This window comes from Fusarium flagelliforme (assembly GCF_020744385.1).
Source record: "Fusarium flagelliforme strain FIESC 12 MPI-CAGE-AA-0113 chromosome Unknown B0J16scaffold_2, whole genome shotgun sequence".
NCBI classification, from domain to species: Eukaryota; Fungi; Ascomycota; class Sordariomycetes; order Hypocreales; family Nectriaceae; genus Fusarium; species Fusarium flagelliforme.
The window spans coordinates 995,377-1,015,087 of NW_025763504.1; the positions used below are offsets into that span (position 1 = coordinate 995,377).

General features: G+C 49.3%; 9 protein-coding genes across 9 annotated transcripts; 7 read left to right on the plus strand and 2 right to left on the minus strand.

Moving 5' to 3' along the window:
• Positions 1-1,250: 1,250 nt before the first annotated feature.
• Positions 1,251-2,473, plus strand: B0J16DRAFT_53270 (necrosis inducing protein-domain-containing protein). Its single transcript, XM_046134012.1, has 3 exons — positions 1,251-1,311; positions 1,373-1,648; positions 1,696-2,473. Exons 2-3 carry the CDS (start codon positions 1,425-1,427, stop codon positions 2,177-2,179), a joined length of 708 nt encoding a protein of 235 aa, XP_045985965.1. The 5' UTR covers positions 1,251-1,311; positions 1,373-1,424; the 3' UTR covers positions 2,180-2,473.
• A 689-nt stretch (positions 2,474-3,162) lies between these two features.
• On the plus strand, positions 3,163-4,518 carry B0J16DRAFT_53284 (acyl-CoA N-acyltransferase). Its single transcript, XM_046134013.1, has one exon. It carries the CDS (start codon positions 3,312-3,314, stop codon positions 4,152-4,154), a length of 843 nt encoding a protein of 280 aa, XP_045985966.1. The 5' UTR covers positions 3,163-3,311; the 3' UTR covers positions 4,155-4,518.
• On the minus strand, positions 4,338-5,483 carry B0J16DRAFT_53288 (ribosomal protein S7 domain-containing protein). Its single transcript, XM_046134014.1, has 3 exons — positions 5,195-5,483; positions 4,924-5,107; positions 4,338-4,839 (listed from the first exon to the last, which is right to left on the minus strand). Exons 1-3 carry the CDS (start codon positions 5,332-5,334, stop codon positions 4,522-4,524), a joined length of 642 nt encoding a protein of 213 aa, XP_045985967.1. The 5' UTR covers positions 5,335-5,483; the 3' UTR covers positions 4,338-4,521.
• Positions 5,484-5,521: 38 nt separating this feature from the next.
• On the plus strand, positions 5,522-6,365 carry B0J16DRAFT_332245 (ribosomal protein S25). The gene is made up of 4 exons (XM_046126690.1): positions 5,522-5,637; positions 5,720-5,751; positions 5,812-6,035; positions 6,128-6,365. The coding sequence occupies exons 1-4, from the start codon at positions 5,635-5,637 to the stop codon at positions 6,151-6,153; spliced, it is 285 nt and encodes a 94-aa protein (XP_045985968.1). The 5' UTR covers positions 5,522-5,634; the 3' UTR covers positions 6,154-6,365.
• A 3,587-nt stretch (positions 6,366-9,952) lies between these two features.
• B0J16DRAFT_332252 (mitochondrial carrier domain-containing protein) lies at positions 9,953-11,604 on the plus strand. The gene is made up of 2 exons (XM_046126691.1): positions 9,953-10,150; positions 10,423-11,604. Exons 1-2 carry the CDS (start codon positions 10,103-10,105, stop codon positions 11,317-11,319), a joined length of 945 nt encoding a protein of 314 aa, XP_045985969.1. The 5' UTR covers positions 9,953-10,102; the 3' UTR covers positions 11,320-11,604.
• A 128-nt stretch (positions 11,605-11,732) lies between these two features.
• B0J16DRAFT_53471 (CENP-S associating centromere protein X-domain-containing protein) lies at positions 11,733-12,485 on the plus strand. The gene is made up of 2 exons (XM_046134015.1): positions 11,733-12,339; positions 12,394-12,485. The coding sequence occupies exon 1, from the start codon at positions 11,827-11,829 to the stop codon at positions 12,226-12,228; it is 402 nt and encodes a 133-aa protein (XP_045985970.1). The 5' UTR covers positions 11,733-11,826; the 3' UTR covers positions 12,229-12,339; positions 12,394-12,485.
• Positions 12,486-14,011: 1,526 nt separating this feature from the next.
• Positions 14,012-15,515, plus strand: B0J16DRAFT_53489 (uncharacterized protein). The gene is made up of 3 exons (XM_046134016.1): positions 14,012-14,410; positions 14,463-14,814; positions 14,867-15,515. The coding sequence occupies exons 1-3, from the start codon at positions 14,362-14,364 to the stop codon at positions 15,330-15,332; spliced, it is 867 nt and encodes a 288-aa protein (XP_045985971.1). The 5' UTR covers positions 14,012-14,361; the 3' UTR covers positions 15,333-15,515.
• B0J16DRAFT_410813 (uncharacterized protein) lies at positions 15,496-16,908 on the minus strand. Its single transcript, XM_046133186.1, has 2 exons — positions 16,258-16,908; positions 15,496-16,198 (listed from the first exon to the last, which is right to left on the minus strand). Exons 1-2 carry the CDS (start codon positions 16,570-16,572, stop codon positions 15,698-15,700), a joined length of 816 nt encoding a protein of 271 aa, XP_045985972.1. The 5' UTR covers positions 16,573-16,908; the 3' UTR covers positions 15,496-15,697.
• Positions 16,909-17,098: 190 nt separating this feature from the next.
• On the plus strand, positions 17,099-19,694 carry B0J16DRAFT_368345 (uncharacterized protein). The gene is made up of 2 exons (XM_046130209.1): positions 17,099-17,584; positions 17,639-19,694. Exons 1-2 carry the CDS (start codon positions 17,231-17,233, stop codon positions 19,259-19,261), a joined length of 1,977 nt encoding a protein of 658 aa, XP_045985973.1. The 5' UTR covers positions 17,099-17,230; the 3' UTR covers positions 19,262-19,694.
• The last annotated feature ends 17 nt before the right edge of the window (positions 19,695-19,711 follow it).

Here is a 19,711-nt window from a genome sequence, read left to right on the forward strand (position 1 = left end):
TGGAACGCGCTAATTGTCAATAATGGTTGTGTGGTTGCTTGTAAGGTTTATACGATGCATTGGCTTGCCATGTTGAATGCATCCATATCAAGGCACAAAGATTGGTATCGAGATCTGGCAGTTGAATCCGCCAGATGCAAGCCAAATACGCACACCATTTACGCTTGATTAGACACAGAGCTAACAAGCAACTAATGTTGAGGTAAACCAAGTGCTAGTTGTAAGCTTGTTTAAGTGCATGTCCCAATCAAGTTACCCTAGACGAGGCCGCACTTTTTCGGGCAGCAACATCTTTGTTTAAGAGGGCATCTCTTTAATGTTCCGGTTGTGTATGCATATCCCGCACCTCTATTATCAGGTAATCATAAGTACTTACATATGCTAGTAAAATGTTGGGACAGAAGAAGGCATCTAGACTTCTGTTTAGTTAGGTAACTAGAGGCGCGGGATGAAGACAGCCGGGACATCAGAGAGATAATGGCTGAGGAGTGCATGGTTGTATATATCCGAGAGTTAATAGTATGCATTTATTAAGTTGCCTCGGTTTCACCTTGTTGTACAATCTGACATACATCACCAGCTTTTGCTTATTCCCATATTCGAGTCTCTCTCAAACTTATATGCAATCCTGGCAACAGATAGGCAAAGATTAGGCAGATAAACCTAGATTTTCGGCTAATCAACCGCCGGTAGTTTGAAGTGTGATAATATCAACCATCCTTGCTCTTAAGAGGGGAAGTCCATCTACCGTTATGACCAAATACCCACTTCGATGAACACCTACAGATGATCTTTATCCCAATCAACTCTTCCGCTACACCACGAGCCATCCATCTTGCCGTCAACCGCGCTTGGCTAAGAGGGACAGTTCAATCCACCAACCACTTTGAGTGCTTCACACCGAGAAGCTTTCGAGACGATCTGGACTTACATAATTCCTGAGTCGATACGAAAATGTTCATTCTCGCGAGAGACGACCAGATCGTATATGCCTACTCAAGAAACTCTTGGACTTTTCAAGCAGGATTACCTCAAACGCCAAGTCAATGCTATGACAGCCATATCACCCCCAAGAGTACCCCCCGCACACCAAGCTCTCTTAAGATGATATATGCAGTCGGTCGTGATTCCCAATAAGGCAGTCCATAGCAGCAACACCCACACTAAGGACCAAGAATATGTATAATCTGCCAATTCGATGCTGCTATGTAGCCTCGTGGCAGCATAGACCCTGCGATCTAACGTAGCATCTTGCAAGTGGGGATGTGATGATGGTGATCTTTTTAAGTTGACAGTTTCCCCGGCTGAGAGGTTGGAATTCCCGTCTCTGATACTCTCATCAGACTCAGAGCTCACTTTCTCCCTCATTCAGTGCCTTTCCTCCAGTCTTTGGCCTTGCTTCAACAGTCATCTACCAGAACAAGATGGTGCAAATCACTCAGCTCCTGTCGGGTATTGCCCTTGCCTCTGGTGTATTCGGTTCACCTGTTGAGCGACGTGCGGTCATCAACCACGATGCCGTCGTTGGGTTCCCAGAGACTGTCCCCTCAGGCACTGCCGGATCGCTGTACCTAAAGTACAAGCCTTTCGTCAAGACCTTCCAGGGATGCGTCTCCTTCCCCGCGGTTGACGCTCAAGGCAACACGAGGTGTGTTTCTTCCCAATATGTTCCAAGTTGAGACTGACCCTTCATAGTGGAGGACTGGCCACCACTGGCTCGTCCTCGAGCGGTTGCGACAAGAGTACTGGCCAAGTCTACGCCCGAGGCGGAGTCTACAATGGTCGATATGGTATCATGTACTCCTGGTACATGCCCAAAGACTCGCCCTCACCAGGCCTGGGACACCGTCATGACTGGGAGAACGCCGTCATCTGGCTATCCAGCCAGAGCACAAGCGCCAGTGTTGTTGGCATGGCCGTTTCTCAACACGGTGGATATGACAAGAGAGCCTCGGGCACCTTCTCAGGCAACAGCCCCTTGGTGGGCTATACCGCCGTCTGGCCTACCAACCACCATATCACCTTCACCACCACCAAGGGTGGCCAGCAGCCCTTGATCGCCTGGGAGAGCCTGCCTGCCGCAGCTCGCACAGCGTTGACAAATACTGACTTTGGCAGTGCCAACGTTCCTTTCAAGGATGGTTCCTTTGAGTCGAACTTGGGCAAGGCGGCTATCTAAGCAACTGTAATTAGCCTGTCAGGATTTCGGACAAGGCGATGGAAGTGAAGCGATATCCTCCAAGATTAGTCGAGAGTTGTGTCGTGTTTTGCAAAATTCCTAGATATCTTCTTAGTATATACTAACATGTACACTGTGCATCTTCTGATTGCATGTTCCTTTCATGCCATGTTGTCGTAGTAGTTGTGATACATCGATTCATTGGCGAGGCGTAGATTCTGGTAATTTCGTCAGGCTCCAATGAGTCCTGATGAATGCCAGACTCTTGTAATATTGCATCATATCTCGATGTCAAGTCGATATGTCGTTGCTGTGATGGTTGTTCGCCACGAACTGTCCATCCAATTACAGTCTTCGGGCACCATCCCAACCACAAGTTGATCGCTGTCTGAGTGCAACTTGATCAGTTGAACAGCCAACGAGACTCATCGACTAGAGTGGGCCATGGACGGATGAAGCATGTGGGCCAAACATCGTCGAAAGAGAATCACTGCGTGTTAGTTTAAGCTCAAATCCAGGGTCCACCACCAAAAAAAAATTACTGTAACAAAAATGTGGTGATAGCCTCTCTGATCGAAGTTTGGATTTTCAAAGAAATGCAGAGTGGCGAGTATAGTCACTCGTTCGTGAAATCATCAACCAATCAATACTACACTGCAGTGCACGCCATAGGATGGACGTTATCAGCAGCCGAGCCCCCCAACGAGAGCTAGGGAAGCGTTGAGTCACCGTACAGTTCTTCGCACGTCGGGTATTATGGTGCATGTCCCCGCGCTGTGGATTGACATCATATTAAATTCCTCCTGCTTCTTGCGATCAGACGAATGCGAATAATATAACTAGTAGCAAACATGGTGCCTTCTCTTTTCGATTATTCCTCTCCCTTCTCCATTATTCTTTCCTCATATCAGCTGTAGTGATCAAAACCTCTACATCTTGTTCTGAGACTTGATCCTTCAGACATATAAACCCACTTGATATTGTCATAACCACGCATTCAACTTGTTTACGTCTCCACGCCGCCAACGATTATTTCCAAAATCACCGCATTAGCCGAACCAACACTTGAACTTACGCCATCCCTTCAAAGTATACCTGAGAACATCTTTGGTTGTTGCGACAAGTCGCCAAAATGGGAACACCATTCATCACCTTCCTTGCGCCTAGTAAGCTTGACGGCTACAAACGGGGCGCTCCTTTGGACGAGCAGCCACCAAATATCTCGCAAACCTTCCTGGATGCAATGGAGGTTCGCGAAGAAGTCTTTGTGAAGGAGCAAAAGGTCCCCGCCGAGAACGAGTTCGACGATGATGATCCTCGTTCATGTCACTGGGTCGTCTATGCCAGTATCAACAAGGTGGACACACTCGAGATTCGCGATGAAGAGGGTAACATCATGCAACCCAGAAAGAGCTCGACACGTTCGACACCGATCGGGACTATAAGACTTGTACCGTTTCCTCACGACCCGCATCCTGAGAACGGTGGGAAATACTGGAACGGGGTTCTAGAAGGCGAAGATAAACACAAGAATGGCGAAGAGAACGGAGATGCATCCAAAGCCTCCTCAGACAAGCCATTCATCATGGACCGAAAGACCACTTTCCATAACGGGCAGGAGCCCTATGTGAAACTGGGTCGTCTTGCAGTTATCGAAGAGTTTCGAGGACGTCGCATCGCTGGTCTACTAGTAACTACGGTTCTTGGCTGGCTAAGAGACAACCCTTCGTACTTTGATCCCAGCATTAAGGAGTTCGGCCTGGGACAGCTCGACCAGGTTATGGGAACCGACATGAAGATCCCCCAGTGGGCAGGGCTCGTGTGTGTTCACGCGCAGGCGCAAGTCGTGGAATTCTGGAAGAAATGGGGTTTCGAGGTGGATGAGGAGATGGGCACTTGGTGGGAAGAGGGCATGCCCCATGTTGGAATGTTTCAGCGATTGGAAATTGGAGAGAAGACTGTTCGATTAGATTAGATACCCATTCTTCCTTCGCATGAGCGATAGTTTAACATTATACATTCAACCAGATACCTACCTATTAGAGTTGAGCAGACAGTGAGACTTGGGCTGGTGTTAATGCAACAAGAAAACAAGCACTTAAAGGAGTCGCTCAAGGGATGCATGTGATTGTAAACACGGATATACATTAAAGGAATTCATTTGTTTTTTTGGAGTTCATTTCATTCAACTCTGAGGGAGCCCGACTTTTTTTATTGAATCTGTAGCCACCTAAGAAAATCCATAGCCACGTTCCCAGACCCGATGAACGCAAAATGCAATTCTGAAAGATGCCGGAACACGCCAAAGCCAACCCTTCCAGCCTGTAACACCGTTGCACCTTTTATCGGTTGCTCTTGGCGACACGCTCCAACTCGTCCTTCTTCTTGATAGCGTAAGAGTTGCTGGAACCCTTAGCAGCGTTGATCAGCTCCTCAGCAAGGCACTCAGCAATGGACTTGACATTGCGGAAAGAGGCCTCGCGGGCACCAGTGGTGAGGAGAGAGATAGCCTGGTTGACTCGGCGGAGGGGAGAGACATCGACGGCTTGTCGTCGGACGGTACCGGCGGAACCAATTCGGGTAGAGTCTTCGCGGGGACCGCAGTTGACGATGGCGTCGACAGCGACCTGGATGGGGTTCTGGTCGGTCATAAGGTGGATCTGGCCCTAACGTTAGCACTTGATGGTCGTGAAAAAATTGACATGACCCTATTCTCGCAGGGCTGTTCAGGCAAAAGGACGTACGATCTCGAAGGCGTGGGCGACAATTCGGACAGCCATGAGCTTCTTTCCGTTGTTGCGGCCGTGGTGCATCAGAGAGTTGGTCAATCGCTCAATGATGGGGCAGTTGGCCTTGCGGAATCGCTTGGTGGCATATCGGCCAGCGGTGTGGGTGACGTAGACGGGGTTTCGCAGGGAAATGTAGTCACTATCGCGGGCCTTCCGTCAGCATCTCGTCGCGCACAAGTGAGGTTTTTGGAGATAATTTCCCCCAAGAGTTCAGATTCAAACGTACGTCAGGGAGATGTCGCGGACCTCGACATCGTAGTCCCACTTGTTGAAGAGCTTGACGTTGCCAACCTCCTTGACAACATCCTTGGGAAGCACCTCGTAGAGGGCGGAGTTCTCGACCTCGATCTCGCCGTTGTCAGACATTTTTGCTGTACAGTCGGGTTCCGGGACTGGCGTTAGTAGTGCGGGATGAGATGTTCAAAGTTGAAGAGGTGGGCTTGGATTGCTTGAGATCTCAGGGCATGGAATTTTTGGTGTGTCGGCCCTAGAGCCAACACGGAAGGAGAGCCCCACTATTCTGGTCGCACTTTCCCAAAATTTAGGGCTCACCTGCCCTTCGACTTCTGGCTGGTGACTGGAGAAGTGATCATTCTTAGCAGTCGCATTACAACACTTTCTCTTACTGTCGTCTTCACACTCCCGTCGACAGCAACATCAGACAAAATGGTATGTTTTTGGCGACGCCCTCCCCTTTGCGAGGGATGGGACTTTGCGAAAAAAGGACAATTTGACTGACTTCAAATCTCAGGCCCCCGCCGCAAAGAAGCAGAAGAAGAAGTGGTATGTTTGAGGCGTCTCGACCCTCATCGCCGAATATCAAATACTTACGCATTTCCAAAGGTCCAAGGGCAAGGTCAAGGACAAGGCCCAGCACGCCGTCGTCCTCGACAAGACCACCTCCGAGAAGCTCTACAAGGATGTTCAGTCTTACCGTCTGGTCACCATCGCCACTCTCGTCGACCGAATGAAGATCAACGGTTCTCTGGCTCGTCAATGCCTTGCCGACCTCGAGGAGAAGGGCATCATCAAGCCTGTGGTTACACACAGCAAGATGAAGATCTACAGTATGACCGCCTTCCCCCTTTCATCTCCCGCGCGAATTACTTCCAACCCCCTCGATACGCTACCTCGACACAACTTGCTAACATGATTCCAGCCCGTGCCGTTGGTGGTACCGACTAAATGCAATTCAACGAAAAATTTGAGTCTCACGATTGTGCGTCTGGGTGGCCTGGACGATAGACAGGCCACATGGTCGGAGGGTGTTGCAAGGCGAAAAAGAAGCCTGGTTTAGGACGCTATTCATGCTCGGTTAAGCATTGGGACGGAATCGCTTTAGCACATACGGCAACGGAATGAAAAATCTTCGAAACGACCAATTTTATGGTTCTTAGCACTATGCCTCTATGTGACTATCTGTGACATGCCATTATGTACCAGAAAACGTATTGTCCATGTGCAATTGTCCTTATATCCTCCATAATTCTGGCAAGACATGCCTTCATCACGTACAGGAGGTTGATAAAGCAGCTGAAGGATGACACTCCTGTTGACTTCTTGTTCAAGCGAGAATGCGTTGGCGTGCTATCAGCCCTTGAATCTATACGAGCTCGGTTGTTCAGTCGAGCAGTTCATCCTCGAATAGTCCGAGCCATTTTGGTGTATGGATTATTCGCGTTCTTGCAGCAATGACTCTTGAATTCATAGATCATTCTCTTGGGCTCTGCTCTGTGTGTTGGTAGAAGCCACACACAGCCTATATACAAGGTCGCTCTGGCATATCTATTCCATCTCCTGTGACAACATGGCAGTTATGCAATATATTCAACTGCAGTTTGCAATAGTGCTTGCAACACTTACGCTCATGCACGGGTTTTTCGTAATAGTTAGTTAGGATAGTGTTCGTTCTTTGAGTTCAGTGGGCAAACCAAGTTCGACATATGCTTTTTGAGACCTGAACTTTACGACATCGAAACACAAAACTGGCAATGGCGAATAGGAATTGAGACAGGAGTTACGACCGTGTTTTCTCTCCTGTACTTCGATAGGTAGGCAAACAGGTTATCTGAGCCTCTCCTTACCTCGATGCCCGCATGTAAGGTGTTTTCGCTGAAGGGACTATACACAAACTCGAAAGTATATTTCGATCACGGACTAAGGGCAGACCTTACCCAAGGTGCATCCAAAGTTAGATGCACTCTTTTGTCAAGATACTAGATGCGTGCCCTCTTTGTCGAAGTATTGTTTCACTCTCTTTCCCACCCAGCCCTTCATCGTTTGCAGTCGCTTGCGGATTGTTGTTCGAAACCGGGTCTAGGAGACTTCTTCTGAAGCAAATATGCTCTCTGAAGATATAGGAATCTTCCGGCACTACCGGAGAGATATCCCAATCGCAGCTTCGGCATCATAACCATGGATAGATGTGAAATGATGCAGTTGGTGATGCACGTGACCGGTTCGATAGGTTTATGTCACGTGCTCATTGAACCTATCATAAGTCGAGTCATGATGGCTGATTAGAGGAACATGACAGATTGTCGTTCGAGTAAGGATCTTGAGATTCGAGGAAATTGCAGGCAATTGACATCAGTCCTGTTTCGTTTACGAGCGGGCTAGAGTCTTTTTAATAGCCAAGTGAGGCAGGTCAGCCAGGCTTCTTGTCTTTGTTCTTGGCTTTGAGTGAGATACACCCGAAATATGGATGCAGGTAATGCACTCTAGCCTAGATAGGATATAGCCGCTCGGTTTACGGGTACTAGGTCGTGTGCAGCGTCTATTTCACGTCGGTTATCCGAGGACGAAAGGCAGAAAGTGATCCACTGGTCTGGATGGCCGATGGAAGAACAACGGTAAGACTAAGGCCAAGATAGGAGAGAACATCGTCAATACAGATGAATCTGGTTCGTTTCCCAGTTGCATCAATCTCGGAGACTGCAATGTTTGCAATGGCCGACATGGGAGTGGACACGGTTGGCATTTCTTTTTTTGGTGAAGTCAGTTACGATAGGCCAATGGCTCATGACAAGATCGGCAATATTATTTTTGTTTGCAGGGTCTGTCCCGAGCGATTTTAAAGGTCGGGTCTCAACCCAACGGGAATACTCCGAGCTGTCTAGTGACGAAAAGAAGGCGATCTCTAAACAATCAGGAACTTGTCAGTGTCAGGCCAAGAACTTTTATTAGTATGGTACGGATACTATCCATGAATTCGATTGACTCGAGTTGGACGGGCGTCCCGAAAGATAAGCTAGAAATAAACAACCTTAACTGGAGCAGAGGAAAATTCTTAGGGACAGTAGCCGAAACTGCATGACGATAAGCGGATTTCTCGTACTGTACGGTACAGTGCATGTAACGGCTACCTTGCCTGCTTGCCTTGCAGTACCTTTCTTTAGGTAGGGAACACGACGGAGGCGGTGGCGGACTCTGAATTCGGCTCAAAGGGTAAGGTAACTCAAGAGGAGCTTGTTTGACCGAACCTAGCTTGAAAGATGGAACAGGTTCTGCAGGATACCCAATGTCAGCTATCAAGACAGTTCAAGAGATCTCTAGCTATCACTATCTTTACCTACCCTCAATTACCAGTTTAGACCATGGTCCCTGAGAAGGTTCACGGGTTTCATGAATCCAACTGTTTTAGCTTCCATGGCTGGCTCCCTTGTGGCTTGTGGACCTCAGCTAGGGGTCAGGGCGTGAATATCACCGCCCATCAAGATCAAGTCCTGGACCTAGGCAATGGATATTTGAGCCAGAATTGTATCTTAGTATCCACTGACTGACTAGATTCAATGGACCCAAGAAAAGGGACAGATGCTAATTTGAGGCAATTGAGCTGATATCTAATTCACGGCTATTCCGGGGTATCTGTTTGTGGCAGGTTTGCTACATCTGAAGCGCCTCGGCTGCTGTGCACAAACTGACCCAGTAAAAAAACATTTTTTTGAGACAGAAGAAAAAAGATTGTTCTCCTCAAACAAAACAAACACCAATTGGACGGTTAGGTTGAGCTGGGGTGAACTGTAGGTGAAGCCCGGGGGAGGCGAAGGATGGGAGATCCAACACCAATCTAGAGCGGCTCACCTACATTGGATACGTAGATTCATCATGAAGCCTACACACTGTGCGAGGTGTGGCATCTCGAGGCTTCTAGAGGTTCAGTTTCAGTGGCAGTGGAGGGTTCTGGGTTGGTGCTGCTGGTTCGCGGAGCCCGGAGGCTAGTGGATTGGAGAAGGGGCCGGGGGAGAAGAAAGAAATGTGGGTGAAAGGATGTCATGATGGAGGGACGGGGGAGGGAAATTTTGATAGTGAGAGAGCGATATACTGACGACATTTGATCGAGATAGATCAATTGTAGCACACAACGGTGAGAAGGACACGTCTAGGGACTTGGAAGACGATAGAATCAAGGCTGAATAGGATTGAGATCTCATCAAGCTTTTTTGCAGTTGAATCTGCGTCTATCTGAAAAGCTTTTCTTACGGGCCACTATCATGGATCCTCCTTGGCCAGCTCATCGCCTCAAAGGGGGCCCTGTATGCTGTAGCTGCCCGTTCACTGTAAAGTACTGTACTGTACAGTACCCCATACAGTAACAGCTCCCATGTCTCCCAAGCCCAAGACGGGCCTAGGTCTCGGCGCTCGACAAAAAATCGGGGTGAACCGGCATCTCATCTTGCAGCCGGGCAGCAAGCGCAGCAAGCTCAAACCCAGACAGGCTCAGGATAAGTGCAGGACAGGATTTTGTACCAGAGATGCCCCACACTCTAGTCCACTGAGTGCCACTGAATGGCCACCTGGCCACCCCTGAAAAAGCTCACAGAGACGCAGGCCTGGCAAGGCCGCAGCCTCAGGCTTCCAAACCCGCGCTGTTGCTGTGGAGAGAGCTGCTGGCTTGGGCCTGGTTGGCTGGGGGTCCCAGCTCCCTTTAGCGCGGGCCCGGAAAGATTCGCTCAAAAGCGACTTTCTTACAGGTCCGCCGCAATTTTTTTCCCTCCCCCCAAATACCTCTCACCCCCCGTCGGCGCAGATTTATTTTCTCTCGACTCCCTCCATTCTCTCTCTTCCTTCTTTCATCCTCAATCTCCCCTCAATCCTTTCTTCTTGTTCAAGGGAAAGCATCACAGCCGTTACCATGTCTCCTCCTGCTGATCAAGGACCCCAGAAGGTCTTGGGCATGCCCGTAAGTTTTTCTCATCTTCCCCTCGATCGCTATCCGGATCCCCTCGACCGTCAGAAGCCCGCCGATGCACAAAATACCTCCTGGATCAATCAGTCGCTATCGAATACCACGATATAATAAATCTTTCCATCATGGATGATTCGGGTACAATTGTCCCGATGGCGATGCTGCTTGTTCGAAAAGATATTTTGTTGCATCGTGGCATCTCTCGAGAGGGGCTCTACAAGCGATGAAAACTCTATCCAAAACACAATTGCTAACAAATACTGCAGCCCTTCGTTGCTGACTTCCTCATGGGTGGTGTCTCCGCCGCTGTCTCCAAGACTGCTGCTGCCCCCATCGAGCGTGTCAAGCTTCTGATCCAGAACCAGGATGAGATGCTCAAGACCGGTCGTCTCGACCGCAAGTACAACGGCATTGGTGACTGCTTCAAGCGCACCATGGCCGATGAGGGTGTCATGTCCCTCTGGCGAGGAAACACCGCCAACGTCATCCGATACTTCCCTACCCAGGCTCTGAACTTCGCTTTCCGTGACAAGTTCAAGAAGATGTTCGGTTACAAGAAGGACAAGGATGGCTACGCCCTCTGGATGGCCGGTAACCTTGCCTCCGGTGGTGCTGCTGGTGCCACGTCTCTGATGTTCGTCTACTCTCTGGACTACGCCCGTACTCGTCTTGCCAACGACGCCAAGAACGCCAAGTCCGGTGGTGACCGTCAGTTCAACGGTCTCGTCGACGTCTACAAGAAGACCCTCGCCTCTGACGGTATTGCCGGTCTCTACCGTGGTTTCATGCCCTCCGTTGCTGGTATTGTTGTCTACCGTGGTCTCTACTTCGGAATGTACGACTCTATCAAGCCCGTCGTCCTCACCGGAAACCTCCAGAACAACTTCCTTGCCTCTTTCGCTCTCGGATGGCTCGTCACCACTGGTGCCGGTATCGCCTCTTACCCTCTTGACACCATTCGCCGACGTATGATGATGACCTCCGGTGAGGCCGTCAAGTACAAGAACACCATGGACGCTGCCCGCCAGATTGTCGCCAAGGAGGGTGTCAAGTCTCTCTTCAAGGGTGCTGGTGCCAACATTCTCCGTGGTGTTGCCGGTGCTGGTGTCCTCTCCATCTACGATCAGCTCCAGGTCCTCCTCTTCGGCAAGGCCTTCAAGTAAGCGATTCGTACAACATACCCTGTATAGATGAGTTTGTGGGGGAAAAGGATTCGAGGAGAATCTTAACTAGCGGGCTTGACATGGTGTCCGCTGGTTGAAACTAAAAGGCGAGATCGAAGTGCAGATCGAGAGAAGTTGTCACAGATACCCGACGTGGTCCTCTGAAACAGCAGCTCTTTACGGGTTAGAGTGGCATAGGCACGGCGTCTTTTTCTAATCTTGCTTTGCCTTCCGTTCTAGGCCGCTGTAATTTATACACCAATGCAAATTCCCTTTTACTGTCTACATCTTGATCATCATTATAAACTTTGTGACCTTGCCTTGATTGATTGAATAGTTGTGACACTCATCTGTCCTTTGGATGTAGTCGCACGAACTCCATTTTTAGTGCGTTAGATGACTAAGCCCGCAGATGTAGCTTGCGGTCGATAGGTCCGCCAAAGCGAACTTCCATCGTGTGCTCTGTCCTATCTAGCTACGCCGGTCACAAACCGTAAATCTGTCGATATGCCTCCAAAGTCAGCAGCTGGGACCGGCCGAGGTCGTCCCAAGGCCACAAGCAAGAAAGCCGCTAAAGCGCCCGAGCCCGAACCACAATCGAGCAACCCATTCGAGCTGTCCGATGACGATGATAACCACGCCGGACCTTCGACGCGCGAGGTGCAAGTAGTCGATGAAGAAGAAGAACCTGACAAGAAGATTCCAGCGGAACTTCTGACACGGCTACTGCACGAGTTCTTTGCCAAAGACGCGACACGGATATCGAGAGATGCTAATGCTGCGGCGGGCAAGTACTTTGACATATTCGTGAGGGAGGCGATTGCGCGAGCTGCTGTTGAGAAGGATGGCGGGTTTCTGGAGGTTGAGGATCTGGAGAAGGTTTCGCCTCAGTTGCTACTAGACCTATGAGTGGCATTGGAAAATGACTGGCCTACTCTCTTGCCAGAGTCCTTGTTGGGCGGGGGAGCAAGGAGCTCTACTGAACGAAGTTTAACGGAGGTCCAACCTATAATGATACCAGTACGCGAAGTTCAGGTCGTTCTCTAATGTTGTATGACGCTGACAAGATCGCAGCTCGGGCTCTACAGTCAGTTTTAGTGATGGCTAGGCATTTGTTATATGCTTGTCCTTCGCAGTCCCTCCTGTCACTCCGACATACCATGGGAGCATAAACATCATGGACCGTGGCGATCGAGAAATAACGTCGACTGGCGCTTGCTGGAACATAAGCCAGAACAATCGCTGACAGCGCTCTGAGGACCGAGCTACATGCGAACGACTACAACAGGTTTAATTAAGGAATTTGTTCTTCAGATAACTGGTGGCATACACTCAATCATGTCCTCCATAACAACTACCATAATGATAGTCAGTAACCCAGAGGTACATGGCCTTTACTCATGATATGACCACTTTTTGATAGCACGTATAATCGAAAGAATTGGACGATATACAAACATGAATAATGCGCCCATCGACTCTTTGCCATCATGTAGTGTGAAGTAACTGTTGGCCAATACTGCGTTGTGCTGTCTAATGGCCTTTTCTGTAGGTTAGCTTGACTTATAATGCCATGTTAGCGTATAAGTGCTGGGCAAGACAGCTTGTTCCCTTCTATCCAATTGGCACACAAAACCGTGATCGAATACCTCATTATCACTGCTTTCATGACCAAGCATTGTTCTAATAATATTGTGTCTCCCTGGGAGGATGGTAGAATGGATGAAATTGAAACCAATTCGGGTCCGTCTGCAAGGCGACTTTCGGATGCCAAGTTCTTTATATACTAGAGAACTACGCGAGCCAGAAACTACAAACGCAAAAGTTTAAGCGATTGACGGATTTCGGTACATGATTACGAAAATTCCATCTAGTTAGTAATTGTCAGTTTATCGCGATCTTCAGAGATTTTATTGAGCTATACTGTACCCAGCTTATGGTGTTTCAAAACCTCAACAGGTCGCCCCCACAAATTGTCTAACGTAGAATCTGCAACCAACACGAAACATCCGAGTCTCGAAACCGATCAGCCATTGCGACGTTATCATTCACCTGCTAGTCCAGGAACAAAAAACATCTTTTAATATGGTAAAGCCAAGTCTGTTTTGGTTTCAAAACAGCGAACGGCCACTGTTACTCTCCACAGGGGACCAATTATAGGGACGAAACTATATCCGTCTCACAGGACTACGGATGAGGCACATCCGAAGCAAATAGACCCCTGTCCCATAGACCCTGACACGGCTGGGTCAGGACCCGAGGCCGAGCTATAGACTATAGTCACTCGGAATATCTCCTTCCTGTGGCATAGGGCTTGAATAGTATTCGTACTAAGCGCCATGGATTGAAGACTCAGCCATCTGCAGGCCCAGAAGAACAAGAAGTGTCAATTCGACATGTCAAGAGGGAGATGACTTCAATCGATACGATTAAGGAGTCTGACGAGATGGTTCAATTATTACTGCATCATTAGCAAGTGCTATGTTGCGCGACCAATTCACGATGCCATATAGTCTGATATCACATTGACCTGACATATAGCCAGGGTAGTTCCCAAGCCTTACCAAAATCTAGAGCTAGGTAGTAGCCAAGAACGATCTGGCACTCCATGTTTCACTCGTCAACTCTTCTAGTGAAGCCTTGTCGATAACGTCTCATGCTACTCCTGGCCTGCAACTCAGCCGATGGCGCCGAGACGGAAACCCCAACATCCTTATTTCGGTTTCCTCTCGAGGCGTGTTCCAGATATGCCTCGAAACTCGTCATCGGGAGGCCCACGGCCAAGAGGTTAAGGTGTATATAGTCCTGTTCCGTCTCGTCTCTTTGTTTTGTTTCTTCTCATCTCTCATCTCTTTCCATAATCAACAGTCTGGTCCTGTTTCCTTTGTGTCTTTCTCTTTTCTCTTATTTTCTTTCTCTAGACGAAGCAGGTCCTTCAAAGCGCCAGTCGCATTTTTGAATTATTCGATCGTATTCCTGAAGATCTTCGTCTCGAACGTCCTTTCTCTATCTTTCTCATATTCACATCCCCAAATTTCCAATATGTATTTCTCATCAATTGCCGTTGTCGCTCTTGCGACTGTTGCTCATGGTATGTTCTCACGGTACATCATCGCAAGTAAAATAACTAATATGGTGTCTAGCTGTCGACGTTCAAGTAGTTTCTGTGGGCAGAAACGCAGCAACCAACTCAACCGGCCTCAAGTTCTGGCCCGAGAAGATTACGGCAGAGCCAGGTACCATGGTCCAATTCCAGTTCTGGGCGGGAAACCACACAGTCACACAATCCACTTTCGACGACCCTTGTATGCCCATTGGCAATGTCAACCCTAGCATCGAGGGTGTCTACTCTGGCTATATGCCCGTCGAGGCAAGCATGTCCAAGGGCATGATCCCTACCTACACCATCACCATCAAGGACAAGAAGCCCATGTGGCTCTTCTGCAGTAAGGCCCAGCACTGCCAGGGTGGCATGTCCATGGTCATCAACGAAGAGTAAGTCCAACATGTCTTTCCACCTCAAAGAATTATACTAACAACTTCATAGCTCTTCTTCCAACTCCACAAAGACTCTCAGCGGCTACAAGGAGAAGTGCAAGGGAACCACAGTATCCGAAGTCGTCCCAGTCAAGTCTGGTGGTGCCCCATCTGGTGGCTCTGGCGGCAACGGTACTGTCCCTGATAGCCCTGGCAGCGGTAGCGGTAACAACGGTGGATCTGACTCTGGTTCTGATTCAGGCTCCGACTCTGGCTCCGATTCCGGCTCCGACTCCGGTTCTGACTCCGGTTCTGATTCCGGATCCGACTCTGGCTCAGACTCTGGCTCAGACTCCGGTTCTGAAGATGGCTCCCAAAGTGGAAACGGCTCTGGCACACCTACCGACGGAAACCTCATTCCCGGAGCTGCTGGAACACCAACTGCCGGTACACCTGCTGTTACAGCTGGTGCTGCAGACCTCTCCGCACCCATCTCGCTGCTAGCAGCAGTTGGTGCTTGGGCCCTCTTGCTATAGATGGATGTCCAGTGCTGAATGAGTGTCTTTCATGTATAAATGTAATGTCGGGAACAATTAATCGGGATACTTGTACCAATTGCTGGAACGATTGGAAATCTCGGGATGGGAATAATTATGGAGTTCAGGACAGGATTGCCAAAGACTCTGGCGGAATCATCATGGGATAATGTATCAATTTTCTAAAGGTTTAGATACTCAAAAATACCCAACAAACTTAGAGAGATCAACTTTCTGTTTCCTTCTTTTAAACTGCCAAGAGTATGCTACCAGAACAACACCCATGAACTTCCAACATCTTAGACATGCTAGTTCAATGTCTTTAAAAAAAATAGTACATATGTATGCGAAAATGCGATCATAGCTTACTCCTTCTTAGGAATCTTCCTTGCCTTTCTACCCTTCTGGGCCTGGTCGCAAAGCTTCTTGGGCTTCTCCTTCTCCAACCAGTCGGGATCGCGCTGCACATATCCAACCTTGGAGTACTTCTTGTTGTTGGCGAAGAAGTCAACCCAGTGCTTAAGTGAAGAATCGGCCCTCTTCTTGGCGTCTTCCCGCTCCTTGATCTTGAGCTCAGCGAGCTCTTCAGGGGTCCAGTGCGAGTCAATCTCGGGATTGTCAAGGGGCATGAATGTCTCTTCGTAGCCACGGAGATCGGCGGTCTGGTCCTCAGCGAAACATCCTGTAACGAAAGCGCGAGCGGCGTCGGTGCCAGCGAAGTAGCTGTATGAGCCGCCAGGGCCGTACATACGACGACCAGCCGAGACGTCGTAGATGGTGCCGTTAATGGCAAGGAGAAGAGGTCTATCGGGATCGGTGCCGTCGTGAAGAGAGAGCTCGTCAAGAGTCATGTAAGTTGGGGGTGGCTGTAAGAGGATATGCAATTAGTGCTTGCCCAGCAACAGCTGCGACAGGTGAGACTCACTGGTCCAAGAATCAATTCTCTGTAATACTTTTGAGTCAACCATTCCGGCTTGTTCTTGTGTCCCCACCAGAAGCTCTCTCCTCCGCTGATAACATAGCTGAGGCCCATAGAAGCTACTACGAGGAAGCTAATGACGCGAACGACATCGAGATATGGAGAGTAGCCATCCCAAGGGTCTTCCTCGTCGACCTTGGCAGATGATCTCTTCTTGCCCTTCTTGCCTTTCTTGGTAGGAGTTGAAGGCTCGGAGACTTCGGAGGCCGACTCGTTCTTTGGCTGAGGTTTGCGTTGACGGAGTGTTGATTCGTCTGCCATGTTGATGAATTAGGCCAGCGTGTAACTAACAAATGTACTAGAGGCTATGCGACTTGAGAAAGAATAAAATCCAAAAGGAGAAGAGAAACAAATTTATAGAACATGCGTTAAGGAAGCAAAGGGGTGATCTCGATATAAAGTGGCGTGTCCTGTAGCATTGACCTGGCCTTTGCTTTGAGTGGGAAGCTTCAACTCCTGACGATTAAAGTTCCCGTCCGTATTGTACTGTAACTGCGACGTTGAACAGCTTTATCGTGATTCTGACACGCCTTATCAACCGACAGACTCCACTCCGCGGGGTCATCAGTTTTAGAGAAGCTCTATTGGACCGTTGAGGCATTCTTCCATCTAATGACACGCCATGGAGTCTAACAGAGCCAAACGTCTGGCATGGGGTCACCTGATTTCGTCAGTATCACCACAGCAACAAGGCAATCACCCAATCGAGATTATGCCCACATTCAAAGTGGGATGAGTAAACAATCGATAACATACCCAGCACCACTTAACTTTACATCCGCCCAACCTTACCATAACACACTAAATAAGTAACATTCAACTCAACTCTGCATAACTGCAGCCACAGAAGAAACTTCAATCCACTACCGTTCAACTCAATCGACATACGTTTATCTGCCTATCGACTTCTCCTTAAACAATGGAGCAGCCAAATAGCCCAGGGGGCTCCCCAGGCGGTCCTCTGCAGGCCGTCACCGCAGACCGTGTAAACCAACAACGGGAGCGAGAATCAGTTTTTACTCACCTCCGTCAAGGATCAAGAGATAGTGTCCACGATAAGATCAGCCAGTTCAACAACCTTAGTGTTACCATGCAATCGAAACAATTAGAACGCAAGACAGCCGACGCTGCCTTGAAGCGCGCCATGCTTGGCCGTGAAGAAGCCGAGACTGAGCTGCGTAAAACCAGAGACGAGAACAAGACACTAAAAAAGGCTGTCGACGAAGGCAAGGAGCGTGAGAGGAAGGTTGGAGAGCGACTGGAGTCATTGATGGTAGGCGTTCACTAACGCTGCTGCTATAAACAATGCATGTTGACAATTGTATAGGAGAACTATGGCCGAGCCAAGGAGACACACGCACATACACAAGCCCTATGGGAAAAGGAGATCCGCCGCGCCCGAAAAGAAACATTCAAGACACAATCATCAATCGTCAAACTCCAGGAGGAACTCAAATCAGCTCGTACAAACGCAAAAATGATCGACGAAAACCTCAAGCGCGAAAAGGCCAGGAGCAAGGTCCGAGAACAAGAGGCGTTCGAAGCACGCTATCAGATCGTCGGTGTCCAGGAACAGCTCGACCAGGCCCTCGAACGCATCAAACTCGTCGAACAGGAGCGTGACGCCTTCAAGACTGCCGCCAAGAACGAGGAGGTAGCCCGTATTGCTGCCGAGGGTCGCATCCCTCTACCACCACAAGAAGCCGACGACGAATTTGCTTCTCCACAAAAGGAAAGGAAGAGTGCATCAAAAGAACCCCGCATGTCACTCTCGGCAATGGACATTCTCTCTTCGGAAGCTAGTGAAGCCGAGATTGAGGAATTGGCGACTCAATTGCAATGGGAACGCCAGAGAGCCGACCGCGCTCACGAGATGATCGAGTTCCTACAGGCCGAGTGCCACTTGGGCTGCTGTGCTTGCTCCAAGTCAAACCGCCGTACCAGTGTCGAAGTCCCGCGTAAGAAGCGTCGTAGCTCGATTGGTCTCGAGGGACCCAACGATAAGCTTATCAAGCTTGATAGCAAGATAATGGAGGCCGAGAAGCGTGCTGTTAGTACTCCTCGCATTGAAGAACCACAACCTGAGGTCCATGCTGAGTCTCAGCCTAGATTCAAGGCACAGCCTGAAATCCAAGCTCAACCAGAGCCCCAGCAGCATCTCGAGGAACCTCCTCGCATGCTGCCCCGAACAAGGAAAGAGCCCCGCCGAAGCACCATCTTCTGCCCCAAGGAAGGTATCTTCAGGACTGTTTCTGAGCAGGAAGCTGAAATCATTGAGGCGCAACGAAAGATGGAGGCGACAGAGGCTCAACGTGAGACACACCCTCATGACGAGTCACAGGATGTGGATGAAGTTGTAGTTGAAGACGTTGTAGAGGGCGAAACTTTCCTTGGCGACAACACTGAGATTCAGCACCGTATATCGACAGGGACTGAGAAGACCTACGGGAGATATGCACGAACCCCCTCAGTTGAGCCCCCAGCGTTTGCCATGCTTGCAGCAGAGCGCACTAGTCTTGCTTCTCTGCTCAGCGCCCCTCACAATGGAGCTCACTCCGCCCCTATCCCTCAAATACCGACGATGCCAGATGTGTCTGAGGATGTTCTCGTTTCCCCTGAGACTCGACCACACACCACAAACGCCTTTTACACCGTCACTACGACAACCACTGTGCCTATGAAGGACGACACAGCCAGAAACAGCGCTTCCTTCAACGACCGCCTTCGCACACCCTCCCACAACAGCTCAGGCACAACCTTTGACTTCTCCAACCCTGCTCTCACTCCTACCATGACCCGCGAAGAGGCTCTCGCCAAGATTCGTGAGCGTCGTGGTCGTGCCCGCTCCTTGGCTCAAGGTACGATGACACCAAGCCGTAAAATGGTCGAGGGTGCCGAAAGACGAGACATGAGTGCTCCCACAGGCAAGGTTGCTGGCAAGGGGCGATAGATGTTGAACGATGAAACTGGACGAGCCATGGACACGACTTGACGATACCCAATACCCTTCACACTCACCCCTATCCTATATCCTAATCCTCTCTTACTCCGACCCGCACATAAAAGTTTCCGCTTTTGTTTTCTCTTCCCTCTGATGGGCTTCTCTCTACTCGCTCCCACCTTTCTTTGCCCATCAATCATTTCTCCTTTCTTGGCAAGGCGAAATGGCGTTATTGTGTTTTTCTTCTCTGCTCTAGATCATTGTCGCAGGGCTATTTGGAACTTGGGGGGTACATTATTGAGCGACTTTTGCGTTGATTCATGTTTACTGACGCATCCTGGGTGGTTCAGTGGGTTATATGCCATGTAGAATCCTTCATATTGTTTTTGGTCACAATTAATAACCAGTGACTGGTCTTCTGTACGATGTGTTCATTCCGTATCTGCAATAACATTATGA